At 43.8% G+C, this 24,011-nt stretch overlaps 1 protein-coding gene across 1 annotated transcript; it reads left to right on the top strand.

The window, feature by feature from the left end:
- Positions 1 to 9,306: 9,306 nt before the first annotated feature.
- Positions 9,307 to 22,750, top strand: eef1e1 (eukaryotic translation elongation factor 1 epsilon 1). The gene is made up of 4 exons (XM_056299722.1): positions 9,307 to 9,391; positions 11,276 to 11,473; positions 19,386 to 19,481; positions 21,416 to 22,750. The coding sequence occupies exons 1-4, from the start codon at positions 9,308 to 9,310 to the stop codon at positions 21,557 to 21,559; spliced, it is 522 nt and encodes a 173-aa protein (XP_056155697.1). The 5' UTR covers position 9,307; the 3' UTR covers positions 21,560 to 22,750.
- Positions 22,751 to 24,011: the final 1,261 nt, after the last annotated feature.

The raw sequence follows: 24,011 nt of genomic DNA on the forward strand, positions 1-24,011 counted from the left end.
AGAGAGAGAGAGAGAGAGAGAGAGAGAGAGAGAGAGAGAGAGAGAGAGAGAGAGAGAGAGAGAGAGAGGGAGAGGCCCCACCGGACGACAAACATTGAGGAGCGTTGACAGCCACTGCAGGACCCCGGTACCCAACACAGGAGGCGCACACACTGAAGCCTGCACAGACACATAATGTAAAGGCGTTGGCGTGTTATGTACAGATAACATGCACACATTCGAGCATATGCAGTTACAGACTCAAACAATATGTATAATCATATACAAACAATTGGTTCATGTGTATAGGTGACCATACACATGAACACAGACGCTCAGAATAACACACACCTACACACACATGAATTGATATACTACCTCAATAAAAACCACTGAGATGAAATACTATAGGCCGATGCACCTGCTCGTCTCTCAGGGCAGCGCAGGGTACTTTTAATCATCCACATAATCACGTAAAGATATTTACACCACAAAGTGGCTCAGATCAGCCTTGTAGCAGTGCAAGTGATTCCAGCACATTGGCAAAAAGGGGGGGGGGTACGCAATAGCTCAGTCAATCAATAAAGATGACAGCAAGAGAGTTATTCACAGATGTTTCCTAAAAGTGGAGTTTCATCATCATCATCATAATCATCATCATCCTCTTCAGGCCCTTGAGACTTTTTCAGACTATGAATAGCATGGTTTAGAGTTTGTGAGTGAAGTGAGTGAAGTAAGTACTGTGTCCAGTATGGAAGGAGCTATCTAAACCAGAGGGTAGTGGAGTCTTAAAGACGCTATTTATTGGTCGGGCATCCCTACAGACACAATTGGCCGTGTCTGCGGGTGGGAAGCCGGATGTGGGTATGTGTCCTGGTCGCGGCACTAGCGCCTCCTCTGGCAGGTTTGGGCGCCTGTTTGGGGGGGGGGGACTGGGAGGAATAGCGTGATCCTCCCACGCGCTACACCCCCCTGGTGAAACTCCTCACTGTCGGGTGAAAAGAAGCAGCTGGCGACTCCACATGTATCGGAGGAGACGTGTGGTAGTATGCAGCCCTCTCCGGATCAGCAGAGGGGGTGGAGAACGGGGTAATTTGCCGAATACAATTGGGAGAAAAAGGGAGAAAAATCCCCCCCCCCAAAAAAAGAAGCTATTTAGACCAGGTAGACCAAACTCTGCAGACTAGACATGATGGAGGACAACTCATAAGAGAAGTAGAGTTTACCCACCTTTTCTGATATTGGTCGTAATGATATCTATTACCATAAATAGGCTCAAATTGATGTATGTTAGATGCTTCTAAGGGGGGGGGGGTGTATTTGCACAAAAAAATCATTTATTTCTTGTTTTACTGTTAGATCATAGGGTCACAGCTGTATGATTGGCGGACATGCAGTAGTTTAACTAACTTTTCCTTCTATGCAGTATCGCCGATGAAGACGCAACAAGAGGGTGCGCTTGTGCTCGAGTACGCGCCAGAAATCTACATTCTTCCGACGCTACGTCATCACACTTGGTCTCTAGTACTGTGTCCTCGTGCCCATCGGTACGATTTTATTCATTGCCATGTCTTGGGAGCACATTAAATCATCCGCTTCTCCGCAAAACCTTTTTCCCGGGCCTCTTTAATCGGTTTTCTAAACATTATTGGCATCCCAAAACTTCAAAATAAAGCTCTGATCAATACACCGCGTGAGCTATACTAATCAGTGGAGACAGAACAGAGGGAAATGGGTCTAATGGCTGGCCTCGGCTGAACAGACTCTCTCATATGACAGCGATTGTTCATTACAGGGCTATTTCATGGTGTTCGTCACTTTGCAAGCTTCTGTCTTTCATTCGCGAGCACGCTGGATGGAGGAATGGCCCCGGGTTATATTGTCTACTCAGCGCTGCAATGTTGTCATGCTAGTTCTCAGTGATTTGCCTCGTGTGATTCAAGACTTTGAAAAATGGGAAATGTGTTTCGCAGAGTTTGGGAGAGAGAGGGGCTGAATGCGCTATCAGCGTTACCCAACACGTTTTAGGGAGAGAGAGAAATCTGCAGGAGCGTGGCGCCGTGCTTCAGTTCAGTCGGAATCTGCGAGTAATCTTCTGATGGGTTAATGCGCCATTATAATCCGTTTTACTTCCAGGTTTTAAGATTAGCCGGTGATGTTTTTTAAACGTGGTTTTGCGTGGCTCCGACGCAGCGCACTCTGAACTTCTTGTTTATGACATGCATTCATAGGTGGTTGTTTTTGTTTTCTGGTTTTGTTTTGTTTTTGTTTTTTTGTTTTTTTCCTTCCCGAGTAAGCCAAAAGCAATAAGTTTCGGACATATTGTGACTGATGCTCCGAGTTGAATTATTTACCCTACATTCTAAACAATATGTTAAGTATCCAAACCATCTCCACCGAAACCTACCTGCAACACAGCTCAGTGATTCTCCCCACATGGAACCGAGACCTCTGGGCACAGCAATAGTAATACCACACACACACACACACACACACACACAGCTCATATTTCTCCATACCGTACACAACACATAGCTCCACATATAACCCCTGATGCATTATTTCTCTAGCCCTCAGTGTGAGAGTCACAGGTGAGGCCTGGTGGCTTTCATCATGGTCTGGCTGGCTGACTGGTTGGCTGGTTGGCTGGTTGGCTGGCTGTAGTCTCATCTGTCCCTGGGTTGAAATTGCCAATAAAGAGGGTCTCATATAGATCACACCCGACGGGGGCTGGTGACCTGTCATGCAGACCATGATTCCTAGCTCTCAGAGAGGGGAAGAGGGACAAATAACCCTCTGAATCTCCCTCTATCTATTTCTCTATCTACTCTTTCTCTCACTCACAAACACACAAACACACATACACACACACACACACACACACGTACACACACACATGCAAATGCACATGCGTGCATACACACACACACATGCACACATGCATACGCACATAAACACACGTGCACACATGCAAACACACATATGTGCACGCACACACACACACACACACACACACACACACACACACACACACACGGACACATACACACACATGCAAACACACATATGTGCACACACATGCAAACACACATATGTGCACACACACAAACACACACACACACACACACACACACACACACACACACACACACACACCCACACACACACACACACACACACACACACACACACACACACACGTCCGCTTCTCCAACAGGCCATAAAGTGTGTCACAGAAGGGATATAGTGGACACACTCATAGGAAAGACAAGTCCCAGCCTGAGCCTTCACATCTATACTCCCTAGATAGTGAATCAAATGAATGGGTTAAAGACATGAAGATGGATGGGGGAGGTAGGATTAGCACATACACGGACGGGTGAAGATTTCCCCAAAGTAACCGTGTGTATTGTTCTTAAATATTCTCAGCTGCAGAAACCAAGTGGGGCATGTTGTGAAATGTATTTCCACTGAAACAGGAAAAAAAAACAACAACCTTGAAACATGCGGGACCTAGATTGTCGAAGACACTATTTCAGTTTGAGAGAAAGGTCCCTTTGGGAGCCAAGTCCCCGATGCTAACCACGAAATCACTGATGTGCCCTTGAGCAAGACACTTAGCACCACAGCTGAGACTGTGCTGCTGTCAACCTAAACATGCATACGGCTGTATTGTATAGGTGCACAGACAGTGAAATAAAACGCAGATGACAAAATCTAATCTATTTAGCAGGCCTAGATACACATGAACTCTGATCTACACTCCACATGCGCATTTTAACACTATCACAGCAAAAGGTTATAAAGACTACAAAGGTTAATTTTGCATAATATGATGAAAACAGTTAATATAAGTTGTTCAATTAGTTTCTTATGTGTAGACATTTTTTTAGATTTCCTACCTTAGTCAGCACTTATTAACAGATAGCGGGAGGGGCCCGGCAATACAGACTGGATGGATTTAATGGTATTTGAAATCAGCTCCTAACTTCAACCACCATCTCATGCCATTCCAACAGTTGCGTGATCGTTTCTCTCTAAAAGTTAGTTTTTACGAAGACAAAATCCTGTTTTTCATGCAACTGTGCCATCGACAGATGGACTCGGAGGATTCTTTTTTGAAAGACCCACAGTGCCCCCTGCTGGCCAGGAGCAGTATCTAAATAATCTGAACCCTCTGCCGTGCACAGGGGCCACTGTTTACAGCTTGACTTTGCTGTGTGTGTGTGTGTGTGTGTGTGTGTGTGTGTGTGTGTGTGTGTGGCGCGTGCGTGTGTGCGTGTGTGTGGCGCGTGCGTGTGTGCGTGTGTGTGTATGAGAGAGAGAGCAAGAGAGAGTGAAAGAGAGAGAGAGAGAGAGAGAGAGAGAGAGAGAGAGAGAGAGAGAGAGAGAGAGAGAGAGAGAGAGAGAGAGAGTTTGTGCATGTATGCACTTCACCCCCTCACGTGAATTGCTCATACCTCCAACAACATGGGAGTCTCCCTTATCAACCTCACGGGCATTGTAAGAGCAGAGGCTTAATAGTTTCCTCCAAGAATTTGTCTGAATCACGGTGAGAGAGAGAGAGAGAGAGAGAGAGAGAGAGAGAGAGAGAGAGAGAGAGAGAGAGAGAGAGAGAGAGAGAGAGAGAGAGAGAGAGAGAGAGAGAGCGATGGAAAGAAACCTGGATGGCCAGTGGGCAACTTCAATAAAAGACAATCGGACTTTTCAGAAGCTATAATAATCAAGTTCCTCCCACCAAGGTTGTTTGTCTGAGGGGGACACAAATGGCTACGGGTAAGGAGGAAGAAATCCAGAGCGGTAATTAACAGTCCTAAGTGACTGCTGCTGGATGGGGGACAGGGGACGGGATCTGTTGTTACTGTGAGCTGGTACCGTGTCCCCCAGCGCATCCCGGAGCTGCGTCGGTTGGCATGTAAGCAGAGTAGCAGGAAATGAAGAAACTGCCTTTATTACTCGTTGGTTTGTCCCCAGGGCCTCGCCCAATCAGCCAGAGATTTAACCGGCCTACCCATAAACACATACGTACACTCCACGTACACAGGCAAGCACGCGCGCACACTCGCGTGCACCCTTGCGAGCTTGCCTTCCAACGCTAATCTCGTGTCACAAATGTTAAGGGGAAGACTTGAAATGCCACAAAAATGGCATCATTACACTCCTGTCGCTGGCTCGTCTAGCCTCCATCCCCCGGTAAATATCCATGTTTAAACACACACTCATTTGCAAGTGTGTGTGTGCGTGTGTGTGCGTGTGTGTGCGTGTGTGTGTGTGTGTGTGTGTGTGTGTGTGTGTGTGTGTGTGTGTGTGTGTGATGGAGTGGCAGACCAGCTTGTTGTTTTTAGCCTTTGGGTGGCTGTTTCTGCGTTGGAGCGGCAGGGTGGCTCCTATAATCCCATCATTGTTGTCGTCACGAGAGCCCCAAAGGGCCGCCGAGAGGTTCGACATTTCTGGCATCCTCTGACTTTTTTCCACTACAAGAGACAGCCGCACCGAAGCCAAGAGGACTCGCTGTGTGGACTACCACTAGTCACACTGGTATGCTGGGTGGGAGTCAGTGCCGTTGCTCGGGGTTGGCAGAGGACGCCGAGTGTATTTCAGAGCTGAGAGGGAATTCTCTCGGTGGATCAGTTTGTTAACTTCAAAAAAGAGAAAAACTGCTAAACTTGGGGCGGCAGGATCTCAGGAGGTAGAGCAGGTTGTGTGGTAACTAGGGGGGTTGCCGGTTCGAACCATGGCTCCTCGCGGCAAAAATGCCGAGGTGTCCTTGAGCAAGACACTAACTGCTCCTGATAAGCTGGTTGTTTGTATCTTGCGTGGTTGACACCACCATCGGCGTGTGGGTATGTGAGTGTGTGGGTGTGTGGGTGTGTGACTGTGTGGGTATGTGAGTGTGTGGGTGTGTGACTGTGTGGGTATGTGAGTGTGTGGGTGTGTGAGTGTGTGGGTGTGTGGGTACATGGGTAAAATGTGAGGCATTCATTGTAAAGTGGTTCGAGTGGCTGTTGCAGTCATGGTTTTGTGAATTCATATTCATTATCTATTTGAACATCACTGCCGACGATTCTTGTCTAAATCCCTATTAGTTTTTTTTTATTCCCCATTTTAGATTTAGAAATTGATAAATTGTACGGGCAATAGTTTTATGGTCAAGAGCGTATTTCTATATTCTGTTTGTTGTTGAACCGCTGCCCACTGTGTTACCCGTGGTGACTTTATTACAGTTACCAATCCTCAGCTCCATGGAGGGCAAGATTTTAGGCTTTTTCCCATGCATCCTTCTCTTTGCACAAGATAAAACACGGGTCAAAAGACCAAAAACCTGAGAGGATGGGACGGTATAGACCAGGCGAACCCCCCATATATCTGTCCTCATCATGGAAATCTCCGCCTTTTTCCCATAATTTCAGGCAGTCGCCCCTCTCCATGTTCGTTGCACAGTTGGGATCCGACCTAGCACCAATATGCAACTCTACCGATCTGTGGTGACAGCATGCACGCCCGCTTTTCAAACCTGATCCCCCCCCCCCTTCTTTTGACCATTTGTGTGGTTAAACTACAGGATTCAGTCAGAGACCTCACAGGTTATGAAAGGTAACGGAGGAGACAGGGCAGTGGCCTGGCATCCGGGCCAGACAAATCAGCGTAACAGCATATTGTGGGCTGCAGACTAGAGAGATGGGGGATATATCTACCAGGACTGGGGCTGTGTTTATGGCTATGCCTGCTTCGGGAAGCCCCCACGGCAGTATCGGTGACCTCCGCCGTAGATTTTCTTACTAATGTGACCCTAGATTGTGTATCACAATCGGGCATGAGAGAACTCCCACAGGCTATGGATAGTCCTGCGTAGTAGGGATCATTGTGCTCAGCGCGCCTGTGCCCAGACAGGATGTGGCAGCTTCAAGGCATTTAGTTAGAGGAGACACACTTAAACGCTGCAGGCATGCATTTATGGAAGCCTTACTAGGGTGAAAAATGTATGACGTGCCAGAGCACACAAACAAATAGTAATAATGGCGTGGTTTGGGGAGAGAAAAAAAATAGAGGAGAATTTGCCTTACCTTGTTCTGTGGCATCTAATCATTTGTGATAGTCTGTGTACTCATTCTTATGATTAATTTGTGTCCTAGGACGGCTTTTTCCTCTTCAAATTGGGGTTAAAAATAACATCCACTCTTTTACGTTGAATTAAGTGAGTGAAGGATGTGTGCAAGTAGGGATGTGCGCAACACGGAATATGAATAGTCAATACAAAGTGAAATTCAGAATCATGAGGACCAAGATATTCAACATCACTTAATGGCATACTGAAGTATAAAACAAGACTAAGAATATAAAACCAGGAGTAGGAATATAAAACAAGGAGTAGTAAACTAGTGTAATGAATACTGCAAAGCCGTGTGTAATTGTGCAACATACCAGTAATTCAGCATTACTCTGTGCTTTTCCAAGGCAAAAATAATCCCCCTTGAAAAAAGGGGCAAAAATTTGAAAATTCTATTAGTGTAGCAATCAGTGAAGCCATCAGCTTGGCTTTTAAATACTCTGTGTCTCCTTGTTTATCACCGGCTGAATACGGCCAGCGAAAATCTGGAGACAAAAAAAAAAACACAACTCTGAATTTAATTCATACTTGCTGCAGCCTGTGACATTCGAGTTTTGTCACCCAGGTAAGCTGTTATAATGAGAGACCACTGGGACCTGACTAGAGAATCAAGCTTCCAGCATGGCACCTCAGCCAACCTGTCACTGTCTAGTCTCTCTCTCGCTCTCTCTCTCTCTGTCTCCCCCCCCCCATGTCTGTCTGTCTGTCTGTCTGTCTGTCTTTCTGTCTCTCTCTGTCTGTCTGTCTGTCTCTCTCTCTCTGTCTCTCTCACACATACACACATACACACACACACACACACACACACACACACACACACACACACACACACACACACACACACACACACACACACACACACAATCATACTAGCAGGCACTCGTGGCCCACATCGAGTTAATAAGCCCCTCTTTGACTGACAGGTGACATTTCATTATAGGAAAGTCATAGGTGGACAGTACAAATCCAAAGAGACATGACACACACAATGTCAGAGCCAGGACACACTACGAAGATGGACAGACAGACAGGCTGAATGCACTCATGCATTTTGCTTTGCTGCAGGACTCAAGATTGAAACTCTAGAGCTGTCATTTTGATTTGATCTAACTGCAAATCCTTACGCAGAAGCTGTGTGAAAAAAGGGCATGTTGCTGTAAACTGGCAGGTCTGCATACCTTTCATGTTTGATCAGTTTGTCCTATTTTGATTAATTTTTACCAAACTGAGCACCTGAAGACCTCCTGGAATATGTCCACTCATATGTGGTGCTAACATATACACCATGTGGAGTGCAGTATGTGGAGTGTGTGTATGCGCGCGTGTGTGTTAGTCAGCTTTATCTGCAAAGGAACCCAAATGTCAGAAATAACTAAGCCTCTATGGGGTCCAACAGTCACCCTATTCTCTTGCAAAAATGTTTTACTGAGATATCCCAACTCCTCGCATTTGATATTGCATATAGTGGTGTATTTCTATGATGATGTGATAAAAATTTGTGAGTGACACCTTGCCCAGAATAAAGGATTAGGGTCTGCACACTAAATTGTTCCCAAAAGCAGTTTTATTCGGCAACGTTTTGATCAGCTAGATTGTCCTCAGGAAGGAAGAGGAAGATCTACGTAACTGATCGAAACGTTGCCGAATAAAATAGCCTTTGGGAGCAATTTAGTGTGCAGACCTTACGCCTTCGTTCCAGTTTTGCTATTTTTGTCTTGCACCTTAATATTTTCTGGATGTGCAGCTTTGTTCCTCTTCCGACACCTTACCCAGGCAACGATTGTGGGGCCTTTTATTTTACACGATCCTAAATGCTAAGCCCTGAATTGAAAGTACCCAGTTATGTCTGAGATATCCTGCCTGGACAGGATTTTTACATTTTATCGAACAACTTTTGTGAAACGTCACACAAATTAATTAGTAAATCATGTGTGACTCATTTAACCTGTCCTAATCTATGATAGTACGTTGATTTGTTTACATTATTATTGTTGTTTATTATCATTACTATAAACATTACATGTGACTCTATTCCTCATTCTTTTTATTACATTATTATACTTCATTCAGTGACGCAATCTAGTGATAGAAAGAAGAAACATGCCAGTGTACTGCTGTGTTTCCATTGGCTAAATTTAGAGTCAATCAGAATCTAATGGGTGGAACTTACAGTCCTACATCCAATCACATCACACGCAGGCGATCGCGTCAGTCTCAAACATGGCGCTGAGGGAGCTGTCGTCGCTGGAGAAGTACTTAGGTTTGAAAAAGCCTAACAAGTACAGCACTCAAGGGGACAGAAAGGTGATATTGCCAAATATCGTCGTGAATTTAGACATACGGTTATGACGGAATAAAAATATTCGATAAGAAAGCAGATAAAATATTCACAGCTAGCTTCTGTAGCTTACAAACGATAACCAGTGTATAGGGTAGGTGACTAGCCATATGTTATTGTGGTATGCCTTACGTTATCGATAGCGGTCCTTATTCATAAAGAGGCTTAAGGTAGGCTTTTGGCGTAGAATTTAAATATCTTCAGTAGCATTTAATATCAGCTATGTTGTTTCCACAAGGCAGCGCCGTAGAAATAGCCCCATGCCGTCTGTGCATGTGGATTGTTCTGCGCATGTCCGTCTGCAGAAGTAATATGAGACTGAAGTAACGTGGGATAAACTAACCAAATGAGCCCCAACTAGACATGAAATACAACCCGATTACATTTATTTTTTGCAGTCGGACATCTTCAGCAAGAGGCACATTCCTATAGACTTAAAACTAAATGGACCATACTTAGGATAAGCGGCTTGGATGATGGGTGGGTGGGTGGATGAATGGATGGATAAGGACGATAATGAAAATTACCCTGTGGAGAACTTATAAAAACAGTTTGACCAGTGCTGCACAGAAGGATATATAAAAAGCAACTAATAAAGAACGATAATGAAATGCTATAAGGAAAAGAGAATCATCAAAAAAGAAAAAGTCGTGGTACATATAGTAACTCTAATAGCGAGCCTAAAAGATGCAAATGAGACACGCCACCCTGGAGATAATTTTTACTAAATAAAACTGATAAATAGGGTGTCTTGGCGATGTGTTTTTATGAATAAATAACTGTTTTAAATGTAGTTCTTAATAATTTGCTTGAAATTGAAACCATGTCTCATCTGAAAGCTGCAGTCCTGAAGATTTAGGTAAAACAAATGTCTTTTTTGATACCTTCTAATGCTTGCATATTTCAGACAATGGCTAATCCACAAATATCCAAATCTTGGAATGCTTTTGTAGTTGCTCATTTTATAGTTTGCTAAGGGTGCATAATATATGGGTCAATTTATTGATATTTGCCAATAATTGCTTAAAAATGTGTCATCTGTATTAGCACAAATAACAAAATTATGGCCAATATGTTGCACCAATATTTAGACACATTGATTGTGTGCCAATGGTGATGACAGGCATTGATGGAAATACAGGTCACACGGCAGCCTTCAAAGAAATGTAGGCCTTTTTGCTATTTACAAAATAGTATTTTCACTTGAGGTTATAGTGTGATGGTCAGCGTTTTATAGGGAAGCTTTTTTTTAGATATTGCTATGAAATGAAAAATATTGGTATCTGTGCTGTTATTGGCTGAAATAACTGGAAAAATTGTTGGTTGTTAGATCTCATTAAAATTTCAGTATCATGCTTACTCACTGATTGCAATCTGGTAGGACTTTATCAGGACACATGATATGGCATGTAGCTTTACCATAGCAACCAAATGTAGGAAAAAAGGCAGACAAGACAATTTCAAAGAGGCACCAAAGTTGTTGTGGATAATGAGCAGATATGGCAGTCGTAGCTAATAGAGGAATTTTACCAGTAGATACTATAGCTTAGCTGAAGTCTGGGTTCAACCATGTGATATTTGTGTGGGGTAGGGAAGGTGTTGACTCAACAAAACTGCTGACTCTTTCATTTGATCTGTCAGATTCAGTGTGGTCTAACACAAGTGCAATCATCAGTATCATGATAGATGTCGGTAATTTAAACCAAAAATAACCATCTTCAGGATTGTAGCTTTAAATACCATTGAAATTTGACGAAATCTACAACGCTGAGGCTAACCATTAACTTACTTAGCATCCACCCTCTGTCCTTTTTACTGCCTATCCATCCTTGCTCTTCCTCTTTCTCTAGTTACCTGTGCTACAGAGTAATAATGGTCCTCCATTGGTGGGCTTAGTGACTATCTCCTGTCAGCTGTTGAAAGAGGCCAAGCGTCCAGAGTTGCTGGGAGATTCGGCAGAGAAAAGGGCTGTGGTACAGCAATGGTTGGAGTACAGGGTCACCAAGCTGGATGGGTGTGCCAAGGAAGACATCAAGACTATTCTTAAGGTAGAAAATGAGAGGATGATATCCAAATCATGTCATATCCTCTCTGTTTTTTCACAACTTCAAACCTGAACTTAACACTTAAAACATTTGGACACTTAAAGCATGTTATACAGCTTAGTGGTGCCATTTGATGTCACATTATTGCTGTTGTCATATGCAGCCATGACAATATATATTAACATCAAATGCTAAGGGTATGAAATCTCATGCTCTGAAAGTTGTGGTGGAAATTTGATTTTTTTTTTTTAACAAAACAACTAAATCACCACCTGTATATCTATGAAATAAATATAAACTTTAGTTTATAGAAAAATACAGTAAAGAAAATAATAGAAAAGATATAGGTATTACATCTGTGTCACACATGACAGCTTGTGACTTGTTAAATTTCACTAAGAAGTCCCTGCAAAGACGTCTCTTGAACTAGTACCATAATCCAATGATTTCAGATATTTTTAAACCATCACTAAAAGCCCATTATCCACTAAATCCCTCTCATCAAATATAACTTCTTTTTTTAAATCAGTGAACTATTTTTGCCATTGAGTATTTTCTTTTTTTAATTTGTTGTGGAATGCCTAATCAGATGGACATTAATAATCCAGCCTTTTTTCTTTGATACATTTTCCAAAAATTGCCTATGGTAAATCATTATTATTAACAACACCAAGTTAAAGCTGATTAAATATTCTCATAATAGTTTCTGTCAAACTCACAGCAAGTTTTAAGTGGGATGTTGGAATATTTTGATCATATTAATATCCTACATATATGCTACTTCATGCAGTCAATGCAAATAGATGGTAGCGGTGGAAAGGACAGTGTGCCAGGCAGTATCCGAATGTCTGTTGAATTTGTCATCTTATGTACAGACTCAGCTGTGCTTCACAAGGAACAACAAAATAGCCTCCTGCCTTCGAGAGGCGCCAAAGCATCTCTTTCTTTCTTTCTCACTACCCCTTCCTTCCCACCAGCTAGGCCATACTGACAGTGTGTGTCTCGTTAAGGCACAGGGGACAGGAATACAGACTGATGTATGGCCCTTCAGTGACATGGCCTCACACATGCACTGCAGTAAAAGGCTTTAATGTGCCTGCCGCCAGTCAGTGTGAAATAGATCGCCAGCCTCTGTTCTGCTGGACACAAGGTGCCTCTTGGCACTGTCTTGTCAGCATGAAGTAAGTGTGTGTGTGTGTGTGTGTGTGTGTGTGTGTGTGTGTGTGTGTGTGTGTGTGTGTGTGTGTGTGTGCGCGCGTGTGCGTGCGTGCATGTGTGTGTGCGTGCACACGCTTGTGTTTGCTCGTGTGTGCCCATCTCATTGTGACGCGGTGTTGTGGCACGGCTGAGGAGTCACACTGTTCAGCAGCATGTTATCTGGACAGGCCTTTTAAATATTTTAATGGTGCCACTTACAGGAGGAAGTCGCCTTAAGCAGCACAACTCTGGTGCCTGTTGGCCCCCTGTCCTGCTGGTGTAGCAGTGTCCTTAACTGTGCTCTTTCAAGCAATCAGTCATCACCCATTAATTTAGCCAGGGATAGAAACTGTCGACAGCGGGAGTCCTGAAACTTTTTCCATCTGAGGCCCCAAAATAAGAAATTCATAGCCTTTCATTTTGTGATGTGCTCTGAAGTGAACGTATTGCCACTCGTGTAACGTGAGAACTTTAAAGAACTTGTACTTTGAATCTGCAGCTGAAGAAACCAGGTTCCGAACTAAGCCAGTGTTTATGAATAAGTTGGAAAAGTAATGATTTTTTTTAATGAAAATTTACACATTTGTAAAGGAAAGGTGATTTGCGATTCCTTTAAAGGGATAGTGCACCTTTTTGCATTTTTTTGAGCTGACAACATGTTGGCATGGACTTAGGATGGTAGAGCTGACTATCCTTATCATTTCAACAAAAATAAGATGCATCACACAGTTGCTTTGAGGGAGAAATTTTATTTTTTTCTTACTTTTGGGGGGGTGCATTACGCAAATGCACATGACATTCAACCTCCAGATTGCTTATTAAGTAAATCGAAAGAAGAGACTTTATTCGTATTACAGCTTCACACACATGTATGCAGGGAGTGTTGGCTGACGAAATGTTACTTCTTCATTTTCCCATCCTGCTGTCCTTCCTCCAGGGGCAGCCAGGAGCAGTGGGCAGCCCTTTCCTTTGGTGCCCGGGGACCAATTCCAGGTGGACATCCATGTCGTGGTCAGGGACAGAACAGGACAGGAGAGGGTTCTGCATGTGTTTATTGGAGTTCTTTTGTATGTTGGAGGAAACCCACATGAGAACATGCAAACACCACACATGAAAGCCCCTAGTCAAGAGATAACCCACCTGAGTACGAGGAGAACATCGAGAGTACATGCAGACAGCCACTGCACACCGACAGGCCTGAGGAGAACACGCAACTCCCTCAGTGCCAACATCGCCCCAGGCGTTAATCGAACCCAGGACCTTCTTGCTGTGAGGCAGCAGTGCAAACACTGTATCACTGTGCTGTTGGGTGCGTTTATAATGGGGGCATCAAAGACAACAAGACCCTTGTGATGTGGGCGGCACATGGGTTCCAGCGCATTAGACCAATAAGATATGAAGTGAGTAGAAAGGCAACACGCCGACATTAGCCAACTTAACTCTGGATAGACATGTGAGACACCGGGGCGTGTTGTTCTACTAAACCACTAGCACCTTCCTCACACCACCATCACTGTTGTCTTCACCTAGAATTCTCACTTTTTTTGCCTTTTCAAAAATGTTAGCAGGTGGAGACAGGCTAAAGATGAGCGCTTGAGTTCTGTGTACACTCAGTGGCCTCTTTATTAGGTACACCCATCTAGTATTAGGTAGGAGCCACTTTTGCCTTCAGAACAGCCTGAATTCTTCATGCTATGGATTTTAGTAGGGTGCGGGAAGCATTCCTTAGGGCAGCCGTCCCCCAACCACCGGGCAACAGACCAGCACTGGGCCGCAAAGCATTTGCTACCGGGCCGCGAGGAAACGCTATGATTCGGCAAAAAATTAAATAAATAAACCTGAATAATGAACGTATATCGTTATGGGCTATTTCTGCAGTAATTACATTGAACTTGGCACGGTCTGTCTGTGCTACACATTTCCTCACCATTCCCTGTCATGCTCACAACAGGATGAGGATACTGATGTTGAACTTTAGTAATGCAGCGCATGCGAGGTTATCAGTTATTCATCATCCACTTCCCTACCCAGTGTGCATGTTGCACATAACTAGCTACCATTAGTAAAGAACAAAAGTCGCTTGGGAAATAAAAGGTCTAACGATGATGATAACGCCGAGACAGCAGAGGCTGAGTCTGGAAAAAAAAGGAAAGCTTCCTTCAAAAGGAAATACGATGAGTCATACCTAAAATATGGCTTTATTGCGACCGATGACTCGTATGTATTGACCGTCTTGTCGCAGGGAAACAAGCCTAGGGCTCCAACTGATTCAGTGATATTGGTGAGTTGCAATGTTTTTAATATGTTCATGTGAAGAAAATATATGCTGTATGTTTAATATCTAAAAGTTACTTAAATGTTATGATGCTATTGGCATAAAAACCTAACCTATATTCCAGACGTGATTAACACCCCATCCCCCACCCCACTAGCCAGTCTGCAAGGATATTGTCAATATTAAACCGGTCCGCTGTGCAAAAAAGGTTGGGGACCCCTTCCTTAGGGGGTTTGATCTAAGCAATGTCTGTAGATTTGTCAGCCACACATTGCTGCTGCAAACCTCCTGTCCTACCTCATTTCAAAGGTACTCTTTCGGGCTGAGATCCAGCAGTGATGTAAAAAAGTAGGCGTCCTGCGTCTCTGACACATTAAAATCTGAAAGGACACACAAAACTCACTATTGATGCGTCCAGGGGCGCACCCTTTTTTTTTTCCTAATAATGCTACATTGTGAAAAACAAGTCCATGTTGAAATCATAGATATAAACAAAAGAAATTGTGACATGCTACTTAAGCTGCACCAAGTTTGCCGCACATATCAACAATCAAGGCTACAAACTTGGTATACAACCAAAAAATAGTGTCCACCAACAGCACACTCAGAAATCGAGCAGATTTAGTATGCATATTGGGCCTTAGAAGTATACTTCACTGTGTGCACACTTCATACTAAAAAGGTAGAATTACTATGTAGTATGCATTTGGGACACACGGAAAGTCTCACATTGTGCCCTGTTTGAAACACCATAACGCTTACATAACAACACTGATGCTGACTTTTTCACCAAATTCACCCAAAGAACTTTTGAAGGACATTCCAGGAGTGTTATTTAAAACTTTTAAGCAGTAGCTAAGGGTTTCTTGTTGAATAAGTTAATTGTTCAGCAGCAATCTTGGCCTATTTGCAGAGAAGTAGAGTTGCAATGGTCATGGTAAACATAAACTGTAGAGCTCTTCACGGGACTGTTTTCTCAATCCCGCTCCCGCTGGATTTCTGATCATTACCATCCACTCCTGCAATGTGTGTGTCCACTGCCGCCCGTACCCACAAACATTCTAACCAGTCAAATCCACACAATAAAATTCCATTAATTTCTCCCATCCCGCAGGGAAAACTTGTTATTTTACTGTGTAGTTGTCCCCCCTCCTTTTTTTTGTGTCCCCAATTGTACTTGGCCAATTACCCTACTCTGCCAAGCCATCCTGGTCTCTGCTACACCCCCTGTGCCGATCCTGGGAGGGCTGCAGACTACCACATGCCTCCTCCGATACATGTGGAGTCGCCAGCCGCTTCTTTTCACCTGACGGTGAGGAGTTTCGCCAGGGGGACGTAATGCATGGGAGGATCACACTATTCCCCCCAGTCCCCTGCCCCAACAGGCGCCCCGAACGGCCAGAGGAGGCACTAGTGCAGGGACCAGGACACATACCCACCCGCAGACATGACCAGTTGTGTCTGTAGGGATGCCCGACCAAGCCGGAGGCAACAGGGGGACACAAACCGGCGATCCCCGTGTTGGTAGGCAATGAAATAGACCACCACACTACCCGGGCACCCCTTACTGTGTAGTATTAATAAAGAGATGTATACCTGTCAGTAATAACGTAGGAAATAACTTCTAGTAATTGCACCCGAGGAGGAAACACCAAGGGCAATCTGACAGGACGTGGATGCGGGGCAGGCTAAGCTAACTGCTAGCCCGTGCTGACCGGCGGTTCTGATAGTCATCCTAGCTGGCGTTCGTTCTCTGGACAGTGGAATTTTTTTGGACTATGTTGCACTGAGTGGACTGTGTTGTTAACTTTTTTCTTTTTTTTGCTGCTTTGTTCTCTTTTTATGTTTTTGGTGGTGTCGTTTTTTGGGAAATTTGGGATGTGTGTTTTTGTCTTTTGTGTCACACTGCTGTGGGCTGGGGGAAACAGAATTTCGTTTCTTTTGTGTACGCATGTAATGAAAGAAATGACAATAAATTGTTCCTGATTCCTGATGGTGCATAATTACATCTTTTACATCAAATTTGCCATATTTAGCGGCTACGTCGCCTTTCCCGGTGACGGAAGTCATACGGCCAAATGTCTCTACAGCAAAGCGCGACACATTTCTCCATAGTATCTTGTTTAATATGTGCAGGAAAAAGTGCTTTATCTTTGAAGGAGAGCTTACTTTGATTGGGGAGAATGGAGCAGGTGTCTCACCTCGACCCAGAGGTGCCAGGTTTGGGCCCATTGTAGATTCACACTTTTGGACATTTGCCAAAACAAAGTCGAGTTTGTTTCCGTCTTTGTCATTAACAACTGAGAAATTTTTATGAATGTCAGACTTGTCTTGCTTTGATTTTGTATTGTAATGGCCCGCTTTGATCTTCTTTTCAACTTCGTTTGTTGACACCATCTTTCTGGTTAGCGCTAGCTAAATCCCGGGACCCGCAGCTAATTTTTTGACTGCCTGCAGCAAAGTTAAAACCGCTTGCTCCCGCGAGATTTGCGCTGGGTCCCGTGGGATCCCAATCCAAATGCGGTCCTCTTAATACGCTGTGGAAAAGAAAAGCATCAGAGAAGTGGGGCACAAACAACTGTTGGCATGCAAATTTAACAAATCCCATCTATATAACTTGTATCTACTTCTTTTTCTTTTGGCTGCTCCCATTAGGGGTCGCCACAGTGGATCATCCATTTCCATCTCTTCCTGTCCTCTGCATCGTCCTCTATCGCGCCAACCCCCCTGCATGTCCTCTCTCACCACATCCATAAACCTCCTCTTTGGCCTTCCTCTTTTCCTCTTGCCTGGCAGCTCCATCTTCAGCATCCTTTTCCCAATATACCCAGCATCTCTCCTCTGCACATGTCCAAACCATCTCAATCTCACGTCTCTTGCTTTGTCTCCAAACCGTCCAATCTGTGCTGCCCCACTAATATACTCATTCCTAATCCTGTCCATCTTTGTCACTCCCAGCAAAAATCTTAGCATCTTTTTTATTTTCCTTTTATTATACAGCTTAAATGTTCTCTATAAATTTTCCTGTGTGGAAGGCACACAGTGGCAGACAGAGAAGAGGAACCTGAGTTTGCAAATCCATGTGCTGGGTGGGGGTGGCAATGGAGCCGCCTTGCCTCTTCTCTCCTGCTCAACTGGGCTTCAACTTCATGGCTGTAGGCTAAGCAAGTCAAGGATCTGAGTGTGGAAGGGAAGTCTGCTGTCTTCATGCCTTACTTGGCATCACCCACTCTTGCCGCACAATAACTCCATTTGCCCCCAAGATGCTCTGTGAGGAGTGTGCCAATCGCACAATGTACAAGTGTTAAAGATGGTCCCTTCCCTTGGGACCAGCACGTCCACACACGGCTACACACACACACACACACACACACACACACACACACACACACACACACACACACACACACAGACCACATAGAAGTAGCACAGAACACACATCATGCTGCTTAACTTTAGGAAGGCTTCATTAGATTCGCAGGCGAGTGTTCTTGTCATTTTTTAGTGTGGGAAACAAATAGCCCGTTTTATCTGACATCTGTGCTAATAGGCCAGTCATGGGGAGAGATACAATACCCCCTCAGGTCAAATATTATTTCTGTTCACATAACACAACAAAAATAGGCATACGTACACATACGCAAGCTAGCATCTCGAGTTGAACTTGTGTGTCCCTCACTCAACCTTCACATACTATATATTGGTTAACGGTCTCCTCATCATGCCTTCTTTGAGCCTGCTGGCCCCTACCATTAGGCCTTACTTATGAACATTTGAAAAGTGAAATCCTGTTGCAGATCTAGTAAAAATGGCTTCCTAATCACAAAAGAAAACCACAAAAGACCCAATATTAACACAAAATTGATTCTGTGTTAGGGGACAACGTAAGTGCTTTATATAGGAGCCATTTTCCACTGATTCACCTGATTTATTTTTGTCCTTATCTTGAATATAATTGATTTCCCCCCATCAAGTCAAGTCAAGTCAATTTTATTTGTATAGCCTATTATCACAAATTACAAATTTGCCTCAGGGGGCTTTACAGCAACACAACACCCTGTCCTTAGACCCTCGCATCAGATAAGGTATTTTTACTATTGCTTTATTTTATAAGATGACAAGTGCTTTATCTTGGTTAAAAGTCCTCCATTGCCTTGTTCGTTTCTCTAAATATATAACTTTTTTCCCAATGCTATCATAATTAGCAGCAGCTTTGGGCTACGCATATTTTTCACCAATACTCTTTATTTCAGCTCGATTCAACAAAGAAAGGTTTCAGTATCCTATAGGTACCTCTAGGGACAAATTTGCACTCCAATATTCAACCAAAAAAAGTTGTGCAAGTCTTTTCAATGGTATTTGCAGCAATTGAGATAATCTGCACAACATTTTAATTTTTTATGAAGTGTGTCTTAAACATTGATTCCTTATTGTTTCCTACAGGAGCTTAACCTTTACCTTCAGGACAAGGTCTACCTGGCAGGCAACCAGTTCACACTAGCAGATATTCTCATGTACTATGGGATTCATCCACTCATTGTAAGTTACCTTTTCTCGTACCTTTGTAAACTACTGTGGCACATTTTGCAAGATTTCTCAACCTCATGAAAGGTGTATAGGTGTTGATAATGGGAATCCGCACAATAATTTCAATGAAGACCATTACAGAACCTTTACAAGCACGACTGCTTGTAAAAAAAAACAAAAAAAAACAATTTGTAAAAACCGATAAACACAGCTAGTAAAAAGGTTGATATTTTTCCTTGTGATTTTCTATCATTTAGAATGATGGCATAATGGGGTAAAGCTCATCACAATGTCAGCACTGTGTTTGCCATTATCTACCAAGGTCTCTTATCAATCTATCCTCCACTTACCAATCCCCATCTGGGCCCACTTCAAACAAACCGCAACTTTAATAGGCGATTTATCACAGAGGCAGAATGCACAATTAGACCAGTCATATGGCCAAAAGGCACAGAGAAAAAAACATAGCAATAAACATGGGTAACAAACACATACCCACTCCTCCTCAAAAGAAAATCAAATGGTGTAGCACAAAGTGATGTCTGTAGCCCCAAACCAGGGACAAGGAAGTTTGTTCTGCCTTCTATGCGAAGAAAGAAGTTGGATCAGAAACAAGTGAAGATAGGGAGGGGGGTCGGTTGATGAAGGGAGTGATCACATGTTGGGAGATGTCAGTGGTTGTGGCGGAGATGGACGGTTACCACCCGCCACCAGGCAGAATGGAGTCACTTCGGTTTGCTATCAGTGTGGTTTTAACCCCAGGGACATGGGGTCAGCAAGCCCAGCCCTTAACCACAGCCTGTCCTGATGTTCAATTTACAGCACATTAAACCCCGTTGACGCAAAGAGTGGTTTAAGGGGGGATTTTGTTCTTGGTGGGAAATTCCAGATTCTTTTTTTCCACTTAGAAATAATTTAAAATCATACCCCAGTTAGGAATTTCTCATAGGACTTTCATGGGACAAATTGGTACATTGCGGTCCCTCTTGTGCTCGCTGTATACCAGGGACATAAAATGAAATATTATATTATCTCACACTCTCTGGTTGTGTGTACTGACTCTCAGTGACAAAATATAATCATGTAGAGTTTTTTCAGTTGTATTGTCTAACATGTTCCGAATTTACATTCAAATTTAATTTTGAACCATTTTAAAAAAGTTTAACAAAATATTTTTGAAGCAATAGTCAATCATAACCTGGCGGCATGGTGGCACAGTGGTTAGCGTGGTCGCCTTAGAGCAAGAAGGTCCTGGGTTCGAGCCCCGAGGTAGTCCAACCTTGGGGGTCGTCCTGAGTCATCCTCTGTGGGGAGTTTGCATGTGCTCCCCGTGTCTGTGTGGGTTTCTTCCTGGTGCTCCGGTTTCCTCCCACAGTCCAAAGACATGTAGGTCAGGTGAATCGGCCATACTAAATTGTCCCTAAGTGTGAATGTGCGTGCGTGCGTGTGTGTGTGGGGGTGGGGGTGGCTTGTCCAGGGTGTCTCCCTGCCTGCCGCCCAATAACTGCTGGGATAGGCTCCAGCATCCCCGCAACCCTGAGAGCAGGATAAGCGGTTCAGATAATGGATGGGTGGATAGTCAATCATAACCGTTATTAACTGACAACCAATAAGCTTAGAAATCTGCTATGAACCAATGGAGGCAAGTTTGTAACCCATTTTAAAGTGCCAGTGAAAGTAATGTTTTTGTTGTTGTTTACCAGAAAGGCTTTATTAATACATGCACCATAACAAAAATTAGAACATCAGGATTCCCATTTTGCAAATTGCACAGACGTTTTGGAAAACAATACATGTCATGAAAAAGGTTGCAGTTGATGGAAGAAGAAAAAAACAAGCAGCTGCTTATTCAAATAGGCTAATCCAAAATAGGTTGTCATCATAGGCTTAACCTGAAGTGGTTTTGCCACAGACAAATCCCTTCTCTCCTCTTTCCTCTCACCCAGGTGGACCTGGCCATCCAAGAAAAGGAGAAGTACGCGAATGTGACACGGTGGTTCGACCACGTCCAGCACCACCCTGGCATTCGGCACCACCTGCCCCCTGTGGTCGTCCTCAGAAACCGAGTTTACCCCAGCGGACACCACTGAAGACCTGAACCCTACCCGAGCCAACCCAATCCGAACCAAGCTCCCCTTGTCACCTGGGGCCAGACCTGAGCAAGTTCAGTCCTACAGAACAGCAGTGACGTGATGGTTCAGGTGTTTTCACAGTCTCAGGGCTCTGAATATACTCTACTGTCTGAGATGTCCTGTTTGCTTTAGTTCCTGCCTTTCTGTGTTGTCTATGGTAACACAAAAGACAATCCTTTCTTTTTTCCTTTTTTATTTGAAAATATGAGCTACCCTGCCTGTTTTTAATCTACTTTTTTTTTCTCTTTATTTTTTAACCAGTTTTACACACCAGGTGCTTGAACAGTTATTTAAGTGGAGAAGAGAGAACTGCAGTCCTGCTCTTCTCCTTTTTTCTCTTTATTTCTACATTTTGAAAAAGTTTTTACTTGTGATTTTGTCAGTTTCTGTCCTAGGCAAGGGGCAGCGCCATTGGCATTTGGCTTCACAAGGGATTGGGACTGGTAATGGAGGGTGAGGGGAAAGAGGGTGTGGGTGTCTATCCCGCTAACCTCTTAACCTCCCATTCACCCTAACACCATAGGTATCAAACTGTTGCTTTGGTGTTAGGTCTTACGTTTTTGGATTTTGTGGAACGATACATTTTTTGTTTTTGTTTTTTTTGTGTTCATTGGCTGTTTTCACACTACTGGGGATACTGTACGGGTAGCAGTGAAGGGAAAAGCATTGGCTGCTAGCTAAAGAAAAAGGGCGTTCTATTTATAAATTGCAACGGGTTTGTAAATACCTGCAGCAATGTTTTTTTGTGTGTGTGTGTTTGGGGGTTCTCCTTTACCTGAGTCTTGAAAATAGAAGAAAACAATAGTGTTAACAGTACAAATGAGCCTTGTAAGGGAGTTACTTGTTTGACAGCACAACATTATCAATGCATTTTCTTAGTTACATTTTTGTCACAACTACAAGCTGTCCAAACTAATCAAGTCGCTTGTTCAACTATAATGACCACAGTCACTGTTTACTGCACACCTCCCAGTCCTCATAAAGCTAGCCTCTTCTTTCTTCTTCTCTCTCCTCCATCTCTCCTTCAGAACAAGGAGGTGATCTCTCACCCCTCCCATAATTTTAAGTGTTCCAAACACATAAACCAAACACCCAGTTAACCGGAGATTTCAGTTTCCCTACAGTTTTGCATTCCCCTCTCTCTCTCTCTCTCTCCTCTCTCTCTCTCTCTCTCTCTCTCTCTCTCTCTCTCTCTCTCTCTCTCTCTCTCTCTCTCTCTCTCTCTCTCTCTCTCTCTCTCTCTCTCTCTCTCTCTCTCTCTCTCTCTCTCTCTCTCTCTCTCTCTCTCTCTCTCTCTCTCTCTCTCTCTCTCTCTCTCTCTCTCTCTCTCTCTCTCTCTCTCTCTCTCTCTCTCTCCCCCCCCCCTCTCCCTCTTCCCGTTCCTCTCACTCGCTCACTTTGTCACCACCAGTCGTGTGGGCAGCAGTGAGTGTCAGCCCCAGAGTCAGAGATCAGAGTGAGGCTCCGATCAGGCCCACCACCGCTGTTGATGCTGCAGGCCAGAGCGAGGGCAGCGGGCTCACCAGCTGCCACACAGATCCAGCCAGCCAAGGCCAGAACACCGCCCCCCACCCCAGGGGGGACAGTCAGCCACTGTGTGTCATTTCAACCCCTATGCACCTACGGGGACCCGGGAGAGCAGCAGAGAAAGAGAGAAAAAGAGAGCACCAAGGGCCAGGGATCCTTTTGTGACACAACATGTAAATGAGCCATGCTTCAGAAAGCCTTACTGCTGCTGACTGTATTTTATAACCACCTCCATTAACAGCCATAACTTGGAGAGCTACTGGCAGTGGATTTTGAAGCTGATCCCAGCCCTGCCTCTTAAATATTGCATGGAGTTGAGAATGGTTAAATGTGGTATCATTATCAGAAATTTTGACCATCAACAAACCATACTGGAGAAAATAGCCACGTGCAATTTGAGGGAACAGCAATCAATAAAATAACAGCAATTACATACACAAAATAACACAACTGGTCTTAATGGTTGGCAGAATTTCCATTCCTATGCTTGACTGATGCCTGGCTAAAAATGTGAATCCGCTTAACAGAAAGGTTTGAAGCCACACCCGAGGCTAAAACCTTTTCGATGGAAGGATCTTCAGTTATAGTTATTATGTAGCACTAAGGACTTCATCTCCGGTACCAGATATAATCATCTTTGAACCAGACTTAGCTAACAGTTTACGGGTGTTCTATCGTTCAACACTTTTCATCTCAACCGTGTTTTAATTTTTCCCCTCACAACTGGCTGTCCTGTTTTGTTGTGTGTTGCTTGGAAGTTGTGGTGGTTTTGTTATCTGATCTCATCAGGGTCATCCTGTGCCAATAAAATCAGATGAAATGCTACTCATCCTTGTCTTCTGATCTCTTGACTTTGCGGGGAAATTTTTTAAAATTGTCAAGA

The sequence above is a fragment of the Lampris incognitus genome, chromosome 19 (genome assembly GCF_029633865.1).
Source record: "Lampris incognitus isolate fLamInc1 chromosome 19, fLamInc1.hap2, whole genome shotgun sequence".
Lineage (NCBI taxonomy): Eukaryota > Metazoa > Chordata > Actinopteri > Lampriformes > Lampridae > Lampris > Lampris incognitus.

Coding starts and splice junctions, on each gene's coding strand:
- eef1e1 (XM_056299722.1), top strand. CDS start 9,308: ATGGCGCTGAGGGAGCTGTCGTCGCTGGAGAAGTACTTAGGTTTGAAA. Junction 11,474..19,385: donor ACATCAAGACTATTCTTAAG/GTAGAAAATGAG, acceptor TGTTTCCTACAG/GAGCTTAACCTTTACCTTCA. Junction 19,482..21,415: donor ATGGGATTCATCCACTCATT/GTAAGTTACCTT, acceptor CCTCTCACCCAG/GTGGACCTGGCCATCCAAGA.